We start from the raw sequence: 12,351 nt of genomic DNA on the forward strand, positions 1-12,351 counted from the left end.
TGATAACCTGCGTTCACTTTGTGAGAATGTTGAAACTATGTATTTTTCTCATGTCATATTGTACAGAAGTTATGGTTTCATATTCACAACTGGATAAAAAGGAAAATCTCATTACTTCCAGCTGCTATTTCTAAAGATAATATACATTTGGTATGAACTCTGCTGTAATGTAATTCTATGTCTTGCACATTTTTCATTCACAGGAATAGAATCCTGAAATCCTCCCCCAAATATATTGTTTTCATAAGTGAATTTAAAATATATTTGAAATCCTTAAAAATACTAAAAGGAGCCAAAGCACGTATTAAATTTTGTTTCTTGTCTCCCTTTTGATCTTTAAAAAAATAAGTGTCTCTGAGGTTCCCTCCTGTTTGAAGTTAAAAGGTTTTTAGGGCGTATTCCTGACCGGGTGGATCCAGGACTTAGGTTGTGGGACTCAGGATCCAGGACTCTGGGCTCTCTGAGGACACTTATTTGTGGGTGTAAGAATCCAATGGAATTGAACCGAATTGAACTGAATCACGTGGTTGCGCTCCATCGACATGATTCGCTGAATGCAACATACGACAGCAAGGTCTGAGCCCCCTTGTGCGCCTGCGCGAATCGTGGCTCCCGGAAACAACACGGTTGTTTTGGTATCTGCTAGCAGGTGTCTGGCTACAGCTAAGTTTAACCGTTCTCTCCTGGCTGTTCTCTCTGTAATACTCGTCCCGAGTCGATGAACCCCCCTGTGTTACGGGGGAAAGACGCGTATTTAATATATTCGGAGCATTACGGTAGCTAACGGCTAGCTAGCCAGAAGCTGCTCGCCCGTGTTGAGGATGGACTGCTCGGCGCTGGAGCTCGATGCTGTCAAGTTTGCCAAAACAGCTGTGACCTCTGACCACAGTGGCAAATATAACGAGGCTGTGTTTTATTATAAGGTCAGTGGCTTCACGTCAGGACCGGACGGGTGTAAACAGCTGTTAGCAATGCTCGCTAGCTCAGGTTAGCTCGAGGTTTACCTTCACTTTCAATTACACGACGGAGCCTTTGCTTACCTGGTTTCCTGATTACCTGGTTTCCTGGTTACGTGGATACCGAGGTGCCAACGGAGTGCGTCATTCAAATGACAGCAATATTTAATATAACTTATTTTTCTAACTTTTAGGGATTTATAGGCCAGGGACTAAGGATGGAAATTAGCCTTTGACTATAATCCTGTATATTTACATTATTTTAAATGTTCATCGATATACATTGTCCCTTTTTTTTAAATAAATAAACTTCATACTTCAAATCAGGTAATGGCTTCATATCAGTTTTACAAAATATATATATTGTTGTGTTTTACTTGTGTGAGTTTCTATTAATACATATTAACATAATACACATATAATACACATTAATATATATATATATACACACACGTATGAGTATGTGTGTGTATGTATGTGTAACGGCTGGGATTTGTTTTGCTGCAGGAGGCAGCCCAGGCCCTGATCTATGCTGGCATGGCAGGGTCCAAACTGGAGGGAATCCAGGACAAAGTGAATGAGTACTTGGATCGAGTCCAAGCCCTCCACAATGCTGGTAAGTCCACCTGACAGGACTCACCGTTTAATTGAGCTGCTGCTAGTTGACACATGAATGCCAAAGAGCTCGTCCTCGTCACGTTTATGCTTTTCACTGTCTGAAACTATTATGTCCTTGTTGTAAGATCATTTCTCTTTAGTTGTACATGTTTGTAATACATTTCAAAGAAAGAGTCTGAACCCTCATTGATATAAACGGGGGATATAAACCGTTCCGTCCTGTCTGTAGTGTAGTGAACATGGGGTAACCTGTCCTTCCCTTCACCTTTGACCCCAGTCCAGGCCCAGAAGAGTGATCCGCTGAAGTCCCGGCAACAGGTGGACCTGGAGCGTGCCCACTTCCTGGTCACCCAGGCCTTCGAGGAAGACGAGAAGGGAAATGACGATGAAGCCATTGAACTTTACACTCAGGCTGTGGAGCTTTGCATCAACACGGTCAGTGGGTCTGTCTGTGTCATCACCCTGTCAGTCACACGACTTTCACCCTGTCAGTCACACGACTTTCACCCTGTCAGTCACACGACTTTCAGCCTGTCAGTCACACGACTTTCACCTTGTCAGTCACACGACTTTCACCTTGTCAGTCACATGACTTTCACCCTGTCAGTCACACGACTTTCACCCTGTCAGTCACACGACTTTCACCCTGTCAATCACACAACTTTCACCCTGTCAGTCACACGACTTTCACCCTGTCAGTCACACGACTTTCACCCTGTCAATCACACGACTTTCACCTTGTCAGTCACACGACTTTCACCCTGTCAGTCACACGACTTTCACCTTGTCAGTCACACGACTTTCACCCTGTCAGTCACATGACTTTCATCCTGTCACATTGGCACACGACTTTCACTCTGTCAGTCACACGACTTTCACCCTGTCAGTCACACGACTTTCACCCTGTCAGTCACACGACTTTCACTCTGTCAGTCACATGACTTTCATCCTGTCACACGACTTTCACCCTGTCAGTCACACAACTTTCACCCTGTCAGTCACACGACTTTCACCTTGTCAGTCACACGACTTTCACCCTGTCAGTCACACGACTTTCACCCTGTCAATCACACGACTTTCACCCTGTCAGTCACACGACTTTCACCCTGTCAGTCACACGACTTTCACCCTGTCAATCACACGACTTTCACCTTGTCAGGCACATGACTTTCACCCTGTCAGTCACACGACTTTCACCCTGTCAGTCACACGACTTTCACCCTGTCAGTCACATGACTTTCATCCTGTCACATTGGCACACGACTTTCACTCTGTCAGTCACACGACTTTCACCCTGTCAGTCACACGACTTTCACCCTGTCAGTCACACGACTTTCACCCTGTCAGTCACACGACTTTCACTCTGTCAGTCACATGACTTTCATCCTGTCACACGACTTTCACCCTGTCAGTCACACAACTTTCACCCTGTCAGTCACACGACTTTCACCTTGTCAGTCACATGACTTTCACCCTGTCAGTCACACGACTTTCACCCTGTCAGTCACACGACTTTCACCTTGTCAGGCACATGACTTTCACCCTGTCAGTCACACGACTTTCACCCTGTCAGTCACACGACTTTCACCCTGTCAATCACATGACTTTCACCTTGTCAGTCACACGACTTTCACCCTGTCAGTCACACGACTTTCACCCTGTCAATCACACGACTTTCACCTTGTCAGGCACATGACTTTCACCCTGTCAGTCACACGACTTTCACCCTGTCAGTCACACGACTTTCACTCTGTCAGTCACATGACTTTCATCCTGTCACATTGACTTTCACCCTGTCAGTCACACGACTTTCACCTTGTCAGTCACACGACTTTCACCCTGTCAGTCACACGACTTTCACTCTGTCAGTCACATGACTTTCATCCTGTCACATTGACTTTCACCCTGTCAGTCACACGACTTTCACTCTGTCAGTCACACGACTTTCACCCTGTCAATCACACGACTTTCACCTTGTCAGTCACACGACTTTCACCCTGTCAGTCACACGACTTTCACTCTGTCAGTCACATGACTTTCATCCTGTCACATTGACTTTCACCCTGTCCCAGTGACCTTCACCCTGTCCCAGTGACCTTCACCCTGTCCCAGTGGTCCTCCTCATGAGTTTGTCCTTGTGTGTTTGCAGTCCAACGAGACGACGGAGGCGACGCTGCAGACCAAACTGAAGCAGCTGGCCCGTCAGGCGTTGGAGAGGTAAAACCAGCTGAGGATTCTCTGTTCCAGCTGCTCCGTCGCTGCATCTCCTCCCTTAGACAAAAGAGTTTCAAACAGTTCTATACATGTTTCTTCCGAATGTATGTTTTTTTTTTTGGTATTGGCAGAAAAAAATGGATCTTATTTTCCAGATAAAACTAAACAACCACCTCCACTCTGTTCTGTTAGGGCGGAGGGTCTAAAAGAATCCCAGTCCAGAACTTCTCCAACTCAGGACAGGACCGGGCCTCCTGGAGGCAAGCCCAGCAGCGGTGCCAATTCTGGGGGACCGGTACGCCAGTTCTTCCCCCTCGGGCCAGACTTCAGCCTCCATGACCGACCGCAACCCCAGCCGGTCCGGGCAGTCCAGTCCAGTGAGCCCCAGGGTCAGCGCTACACATCTGAGGAGATCGAGGTGCTCAGGTCAGCCGGCTGGTGGACTCTTCTGTCCACTGATGCTACTTCAGCAGGTTTCACACAGATCCTGGTTGAAAACGCCAGCGGTGCTGCGTTGATCCTCTTATCCAAGGTGCTCGGGAGGCTGCCCTCCTTTCACAGCTGCTGTAACTAAGCAACCAAAACGGGCTGAAATGGATTTAAGTTCTTCTCAGTCGCTTCACTGGTTACGTCCGTGGACTCAAAGTCCTGTTTGATTGGCTCATTCTTGTCACATGACTTGTGCTGTGCTGAAAACCAAACAATGTTGTCCAGTAGCTCTCCTGTGAGCAGTAAAGCTGCAACGTGACCTAATATGCTGTTCCTAACATCTTGAGGTCGTTCGAGGGCTCCTCATGTTAGACGTAGAGGAAGCTGCTGCTGAGGGAGAATGTGACCTTGTCCTTCTTGATTTTCAGGAGTACATCTACAATCAACAACATGGCCTATGTGCCCTTCATGAGTGTCGACCTGAGGGAGAGGTTTGCCTTTCCTGTCCCTTTCTCGTGAGTTTGCTTCCTAGAACCTAGTAACAACATCTGTTTTTCTATTTGATCACAGTGCCTCTTAATGCGTGAACCGTTTACTGTGGCTCTTCTACCATGTGGCTGAGATGGACCAACAGAGCTGCAGATCTGAACTCACACCTCTGTGGTTTCTTACTTTTCTCACCAGGGACAAAACGGGGAAACTGGCCCTGTCCCCCAAACAGAAAGCCATCTTCTCCCGCTGGGTCCGACCGGACGACCTCTGCAACAACCCCACCATGATCCTGTCTGTGTCCAGCTTCAGCATCAAGCAGGTTGGTTAGCAGCTCCATCTAGCACATGTGGACCTCCTTTAAGCGAACCTGGACCAGCAGAATAAGGACTCGGTTCTGTTTGCTTTCACATTGTTGGTCCATGTTCTGTTGTCTCCATCCAGAGACTTTAAACGTTGTGATCTCCTCCCTTTGTGCAGACGGTGGTGTCTGACTGTTCCTTTGTGGCGTCTCTTGCCATCAGCGCGGCCTACGAGCGGCGCTACAACAAGAAACTCATCACCAGGTATGCGGCCTCGCTGGCACCTCACACTGCAAGTCTGAGGCCCAGGTCACACTAATGACGCCAATATCAGATCCCGGTGTGAGCCCGTCTGGGTCCTGAACTGCCCCACATGGGCAAATGGCGGTCACTGAGCGTTTATCGTTTCATGTCGACGCTAATGTGATTCAGATGCTGTGAGAGCCAGCTGTTTGATTCTGGCAGATGAACGAGCTCAGGTTCCTCTTTGCTGCATCACCGCAGCTATGAGTTCATCACCGGCAACACGGTCTTCTGTGAAACGGGCAGCTGATGCCACCGCAACATTGGTTTGAGTCTTTAGTTCCTGTAAGCTTTCAGGCTCTGAACTTTATTTTGACCCTTCTGGGGCCCCAGGCTCCGGTCACCAGAAGTCATGTTGAACAGAGAAGTGTAACCAGAACCCTCCTCCCTCGGCTACCAAGGCCCCTTTTGTGTAGTTTCTACTGTTACACTAGACGTATACACCTCTTCTCTTATTTATTCTTCTTTCACCTTTACTTCTCTATTTATCTGTTCATTTCTTCATGCTGCTGCAACACCTGAACTTCCCGTCTGAGGTTTAGACAGAGTTCACTCAACATTTACAAATGTTACAGTGTCTGGTGTGTGTGTGTGTGTGTGTGTGTGTGTGTGTGTGTGTGTGTGTGTGTGTGTGTGTGTGTGTGTGTGTGTGTTACAGTGTCATCTACCCTCAGAACAGACGAGGGGAACCAGAGTATAACCCCTGTGGGAAGTACATGGTGAAGCTCCACATCAACGGAGTTCCCAGGAAGGTAAAAGACAAACTGACAACATGTCTAACAAACTAAAGGACCCGTTACACCCAGCAGGACTGTGGAGGTTCTCAGTCATCCAGGTCCATCCAGGTTAAACAGCTGGACTCCCCACTAGCCAACTGAATATCCCTCCACTCACTCCTCCTCGCTCAGAGGCCGTGCATACCGTAATAACACTACTACAGGAGCAACAAAGGTTTAGTTTGACCACCGTGTCCTACAGGTAACAACGTGAGAGGCTCTCTCAGCGTTTGGTGTGTCCCTTCTGGGCTACTGTAGAAACATCCTGCTGAGATCAAACACCAGGATTAAACACTAATAAAAACTAGGGCTGTCAAAGTTAACGCGTTAATAACGCGTTAATAACGCGTTAACAACGCGTTAATGCAACATCCTCTTAACGCCGTTAATTTTTTTAACGCGCGATTAACGCTCGGTATTTAAAAAAAAAAAAAAAAACGCGCATTGTATGATTTATGGCCCTTATCACTGCACTTATCTCCTGTTACACTATCTCCTGTGACATGTTCACTTTAATTGTTTGTGATATATTCTTATAACCATGTTTTGATCCCATGTTTTGGTAAGGGGATATTTGAAGTGTTAAATAAACATTTTCATAAATCAAGTATATTTGCCCTTATGTTGTTAAAAGTATTAAGAATATGAAAAAAATACATTAAGGTACATTTAGAAGAAAAAAAATGTGCAAAAAAAAATGCGATTCATTTGGGATTGATCGCGAGTTAACTATGGACAAAATGCGATTAATCGCGATTAAAAAAAAAAATCTTTTGACAGCCCTAATAAAAACCAAAGGCAATGCTACACACTGGCCCTTTAAGTGACACAAATGTTAATTTTCATGTATCTTAATTAATTAAAATGCAAACTAAAACATTTGGTTTATTTAATTTAAATGAATGTCTAGTGAATGCATGTATCCGACCTGTTCAGCAGCGAGTAGACTCACCCGTCCCTCCGCCTCTGTCCTCCTCCAGGTGATCATAGACGACTACCTGCCGGTGGACCGTAACGGGGAGCTGCTGTGTTCCTACTCCAGCAATAGGAACGAGCTGTGGGTCTCCCTCATAGAGAAGGCCTACATGAAGGTGATGGGAGGCTACGACTTCCCTGGCTCCAACTCTGTGAGTGACACGAGGAGATTACACCCGGATGAACCATTTAGAGAGTTTCAGCTTCCCCTCATGTTGAGTTAGACAGACTTTAGAGAGGACGACGAAGAACTAAGGAATGACAGCACTATTGTGATCAAGGCTGCAGACAACGTAAGCGTGTAGATTACATCAGAGAAGTTGTCAGACACTACTATGAGAAATGGACCCAACTCCCAATTATAAAAAAGAAATGTGAGTTTTATTGGATGCAGGTGAGATCACAAAAAAAGAGTGAGTTTATGAAGTTATGAGTTATCCTGTAAAGACCAACTGAGTCTTCCATCCTACATGTACGAGACTCATGATTAACATCTTAAAGACAGTAGACGAGCTTAGTCACATCTACCATTAATTACGATGTTCAACAAGTCAGTTTTTTGGATTCTGGTTTAAAAGGTTTAGAAAAATCCACAGAATCGGCAAAAGAGGTTTTCTAAAATATTAGAAGGAGAAATTATACTGAAAACAAACCAAAGTCTGATGTCTGTCATGAAATGCGGTTGTGTAACTGTGTTCCAGAACATCGATCTGCACGCCCTCACCGGCTGGATCCCTGAACGCATCGCCATGCACTCAGACAACCAGTCGTTCAGCAAGGACGACACCTTCCGCATGCTGTTCCAGAGGTGAGCGACGCACTGCCAACGTCTGCTGGTGGTCCGGTGGTTCGGTGGTTCTGATCCTCCTCCCTCTCTCCGCTACCAGGTTTCACAGGGGTGACGTCCTCATCACCACGGCAACAGGGGTGATGACAGAGGAGGAGGGGGAGAGGTGGGGTTTAGTGCCGACGCACGCCTACGCCGTTCTCGACATCAGGGAGCACAAGGTTAGCGCAATGAGCGTAGCATTAGCACGTCTTCATACTCTGTTTATCAGGGTTAGGGTTATGATGTGTTGTTTTCAATCTGGGTCGGTCCAACATGAGTTTGATGTGCCAATTAGCACCGTGCAGTTTAATTGAAATGTATGATGGTACATTGAGTGTCACCAACCAACCGTTGAGTCAGTAAAATCCACCGTGTTTCCTGTCCTTCCTCCTCCATCTGATGTGTTCTTCCTGTAGGGAATGCGTTTCCTGCAGCTGAAGAATCCGTGGAGTCATCTGCGGTGGAAGGGCCGTTACAGCGAGCGTGACGAGAAGAGCTGGACGCCAGACCTCCTCAAGTACCTCAACTTTGACCCCAAAACGGCACAGAAGTTTGATAACGGTATTCCCTTTCGTCTTTCTTCACTGCACATTTTTTTTTGTTTTATTACACAAATACATGCATTGAAATAAGGTCATAGGTTATATTAAATCATGTGTTGCTCTCCAGGTGTGTTCTGGATCGCGTGGGAGGACCTTTGTCAGTACTATGACGTCATCTACCTGAGCTGGAACCCCGCCCTGTTCAAAGACTCCTCCTGTATTCACAGGTGTGTGTTTATTAGCCACGTTAGGGGAACGGTGAGAGCCGACGTGCTCAGCTTGGCTCTGGTTTGTGTCCCGTCTGCAGCAGCTGGGACGGGAAGCAGGGCCCCGTGAAGGACGTCTACAGTCTGGCCAACAACCCCCAGTACAAGCTGGAGGTCCAGTGTCCCCCAGGGGGCGCTGCTGTGTGGGTGCTGCTCACCAGGCACATCACTGACAAGGTAGACGTACACCGCATCTCAAATCCAGTATGTCTGTGTTTGTTCTGATGTCCTTTCTCTGTTTGTTCAGGATGACTTTGCACAAAACCGAGAATTCATCACTCTGGTTGTTTACAAGACGGAGGGGAGGAAGGTGTACTACCCAGGTGAGCTTCTCTGGACGGAGGACAATATTACACAGACATGTCCACCTTAACGACGCTAACGTCCCCGCTGTCCCACAGCCGACCCTCCGCCGTACATCGATGGCATCCGGATCAACAGCCCTCACTACCTGACCAAGATGAGGCTGACCAGCGGCGGGACGCACACCTTCACCCTGGTGGTCTCCCAGTACGAGAAGCAGAACACCATCAACTACACACTGAGGGTGAGACAGGCCCACAGGAGGCTGCTTGCTTGTCAACGCAGGAACCTGTCTCTCTCTGTCCTTCTGTCTCCATCTGTCCGTCTGTCTCTCTCTGTCTGTCTCTCTCTGTCTGTCTCTCTCTGTCTGTCTCCATCCGTCTGTCTCTGTCTGTCTCTATCTGTCTGTCTCCATCCGTCTGTCTCTCTCTGTCTGTTTCCATCTGTCTGTCTGTCTGTCTGTCTGTCTCTGTCTGTGACCATCTGTCTCTCCCTGTCTCTCTCTCTCACTATCTGTCTCCATCCGTCTGTCTCTCTCTGTCTGTCTCTCTCTGTCTGTCTGTCTCTCTGTCTGTTTCCATATGTCTGTCTCCATCCGTCTGTCTCTCTCTGTCTGTCTCTCTCTGTCTGTCTGTCTCTCTGTCTGTTTCCATCTGTCTTACCCCATCTGTCTGTCTCTCTGTCTGTCTCCATCTGTCCGTCTCCCTCTGTCTGTCTTTCTCTCTCTCCCTCTCTCTCTCTCTCTCTCTCTCTCTCTCCCTCCCTCCCTCTCCGTCTCCCTCCCTCTCTCTGTCTCTCTCTCTCTCCATCTCCCTTTCTCTCAACCTGTCTCCAGTTCATGTTGGCTGTCTCTCTCTCCCTCTCTCTGTCTGTCTGTCTCTCTATCCCTCTCTCTGTCTGTCTGTCTCTCCCCCCCCCACCCCCTCTCTCTGTCTCCCTTTCTCTCAACCCGTCTCTCAACCCGTCTCTCAACCTGTCTCCAGTTCATGTTGGCTGTCTTTCTCTCCAGGTTTACTCCGGATGCAAATACACCTTCTCCAAGATCCCAAACCCCTTCACTCAAACCAAGAGAGTAAGTTGTCACCCACACGAGTCCACATAAGTCCACATGAGTCCAGATCCCTGATGTGGGTCTCCCGGCTCACTGTGTGTGCTCCTGTCTCCAGGTCAACGGCCAGTGGAAGGGGTCCAGCGCTGGAGGCTGTGGGAACTACAAGGATTCCTACAAACACAACCCCATCTACCAGGTGAACCTGGAACGGCCGGGACCGCTGCTCGTGGAGCTCCGGGGATCCAGGTCAGGCCAAGACCACCACAGCTTCATTACGTGTCACTCACACACACACACACACCCTGGTTTTGTGAAGTCTTGGAGGTTTGGATCCGGCCTCTGAAGATTGACCTGGTTTTCTGTCATGTGTCTGCAGGCAGTACAGCGTTGGCTTTGAGATGGTGACGGTGTCGTCGGTGGGTGATCCGGGTCCGGCTGCCTTCCAGAAGAAGAGCAGCGGAGATTACAGGTAAAAGAGAACCCAGATCACAACCCAGATCAGATCCCAGATCAGATCCCTTCTCCTCTCCGTACATGCAAGATGAAAACAAAACTGAAATATTCAAGTTTCACAGCTGATGAAGATTGTTCTTTTTCATAAACGCAACATAACACAGAGTTGTGACATTTACAAAGATGTGCTGAGATCACAGTCATGGACCGATGTTGCTATAGCGACCTCACATACAGTTTGTCAGTGATGCTCGTCAGCATTTAGGAGCAGAAGTTGGAAACTGAACTGATGTATGTTGACTTCCTCCTCTCTGGTTTTTCCAGATGTGGCTTCTGCTACATGGAGGTGGACCATGTCCCAGCAGGCCTCTACAACCTCATCCCCACCACCTTCATGCCCAAACAGGAAGGACCCTTCTTCCTGGACTTTTCCAGCACCTCGCCTCTCAAGGTCTCCCAGCTCCAATGAAGATGGAGCCGGAGGGAGACGAGGACAGGAACCGGAAGAGAGGCATCATGGGATGTCGCTAAAACTCTACTTTGGACGTGATGAGGTGTCGAGGCCTCGATAAAACACACAAACTCCAGAATGTGTTGCAGCTTTTCCAAAGCTTCTCTTACTGAAGGCTCCACTGAGGACAGATTGTGGACCTGATGATGCTGGTGAATGGAACTTTGTTCTGAAGCATCGACATCGTTGATCTGATCTCGTGAGAAGATCATGAACCACATCCTGACCTCGACAGTCCAGTACAAGCCTCCAGGTGGAGCGCAAGACTTTAAGCTAATTTTACATAGTGGCCAAATGGTGGAATTACAGTCTGTCTCATGATGCCATTGGGCCCAAAAAGCCTTTCCCCCGTAGATGTAGATGAGAATGGAACGAGGTGGACCTTTCTCTTCAGGCATCGACTTCTACGAACACTTGAACAGCCATTATTGAAATCATCAGGTACTGAATGTTTTTAATGCACTTATCGCTGAATCATCTTCCTTCCCACGTTTATGTAAAGGAGGCGGTGACTGAGGGCTGGGAGGCGGGGCTAAAGCAAGCTAGGGCGCTTGCTCTCTGTGCGCATGGATATGGAAGATCTGAATCATTCGATTCTCCCAAATTATCAACTTTCTCTGGATCCTCGGTTTACGTTTTCATTGATATTCTGCACTTTTTAGGTTTATTGTTAAACACAATATGTCAATATTTTCAGCACTTATACTTTGTTAACCACATACTTTGGTTTTCATTTACAATCATGCAGTTATTTAAAAAAAAAAATCCCTTCTTCCATGTTGGTTCCATTTATATGGGGACGGCTCCTTCTGTCTGGTTGTTCAGAGGAAATGAATGTGATAAAGGTTCTAATATAGCTTTAAACATCCACGCCAAGTACTTCTGTCTAATATCCACTTGTTGATTGATGATAAAAGATGGTTATTATTATTATAATGAATGCCATACAACTCTGCTATCATATTCACGTATGTCTTTAATGGGCAATAAGCCGACTACTTTGAATATGCAGCAGGACAATCTTGCAACACCCTGTTGTATGAACGATGATGTAATGTTTGCAGAACTTGCACTAAACGTTGGGAACTTTAAAAAAAATATACATCTGTTTCTGTCTGCTCTTTTTTTTATTTCTTTGGGAGGACAGGGGCTTTTATTTTGATAGTTAAGGAGCTCCTGTAAAAAGGATCAAGAACAGTTCTCAGAGAGAGAACTTGTGTTGGCCTCGCTGCATTTAAATGCTGCCGAAATGTACAAAAAGAAAGTCTTATCTTTGCTGCCGTTTCCCCCCGACTGAAGCCCCAGAAACGGCGAGTCATCACTTTGTGTTCTAA

General features: G+C 47.1%; 1 protein-coding gene across 1 annotated transcript; it reads left to right on the top strand.

Annotated features, from left to right (window-relative positions):
* The first annotated feature begins 592 nt into the window (after positions 1-592).
* On the top strand, positions 593-12,115 carry capn7 (calpain 7). The gene is made up of 21 exons (XM_084026187.1): positions 593-923; positions 1,464-1,572; positions 1,852-2,009; positions 3,724-3,791; positions 3,981-4,214; positions 4,646-4,732; positions 4,902-5,028; positions 5,187-5,272; positions 5,970-6,063; positions 7,068-7,214; positions 7,764-7,870; positions 7,950-8,070; positions 8,308-8,452; positions 8,561-8,660; positions 8,741-8,876; positions 8,947-9,022; positions 9,101-9,246; positions 10,012-10,074; positions 10,169-10,299; positions 10,430-10,522; positions 10,831-12,115. The coding sequence occupies exons 1-21, from the start codon at positions 822-824 to the stop codon at positions 10,973-10,975; spliced, it is 2,475 nt and encodes an 824-aa protein (XP_083882313.1). The 5' UTR covers positions 593-821; the 3' UTR covers positions 10,976-12,115.
* The last annotated feature ends 236 nt before the right edge of the window (positions 12,116-12,351 follow it).

This window comes from Eutrigla gurnardus, assembly GCF_963514095.1.
Source record: "Eutrigla gurnardus genome assembly, chromosome: 14".
Lineage (NCBI taxonomy): Eukaryota > Metazoa > Chordata > Actinopteri > Perciformes > Triglidae > Eutrigla > Eutrigla gurnardus.

Coding starts and splice junctions, on each gene's coding strand:
- capn7 (XM_084026187.1), top strand. CDS start 822: ATGGACTGCTCGGCGCTGGAGCTCGATGCTGTCAAGTTTGCCAAAACA. Junction 3,792..3,980: donor GCCCGTCAGGCGTTGGAGAG/GTAAAACCAGCT, acceptor CTGTTCTGTTAG/GGCGGAGGGTCTAAAAGAAT. Junction 5,273..5,969: donor AACAAGAAACTCATCACCAG/GTATGCGGCCTC, acceptor TGTGTGTTACAG/TGTCATCTACCCTCAGAACA.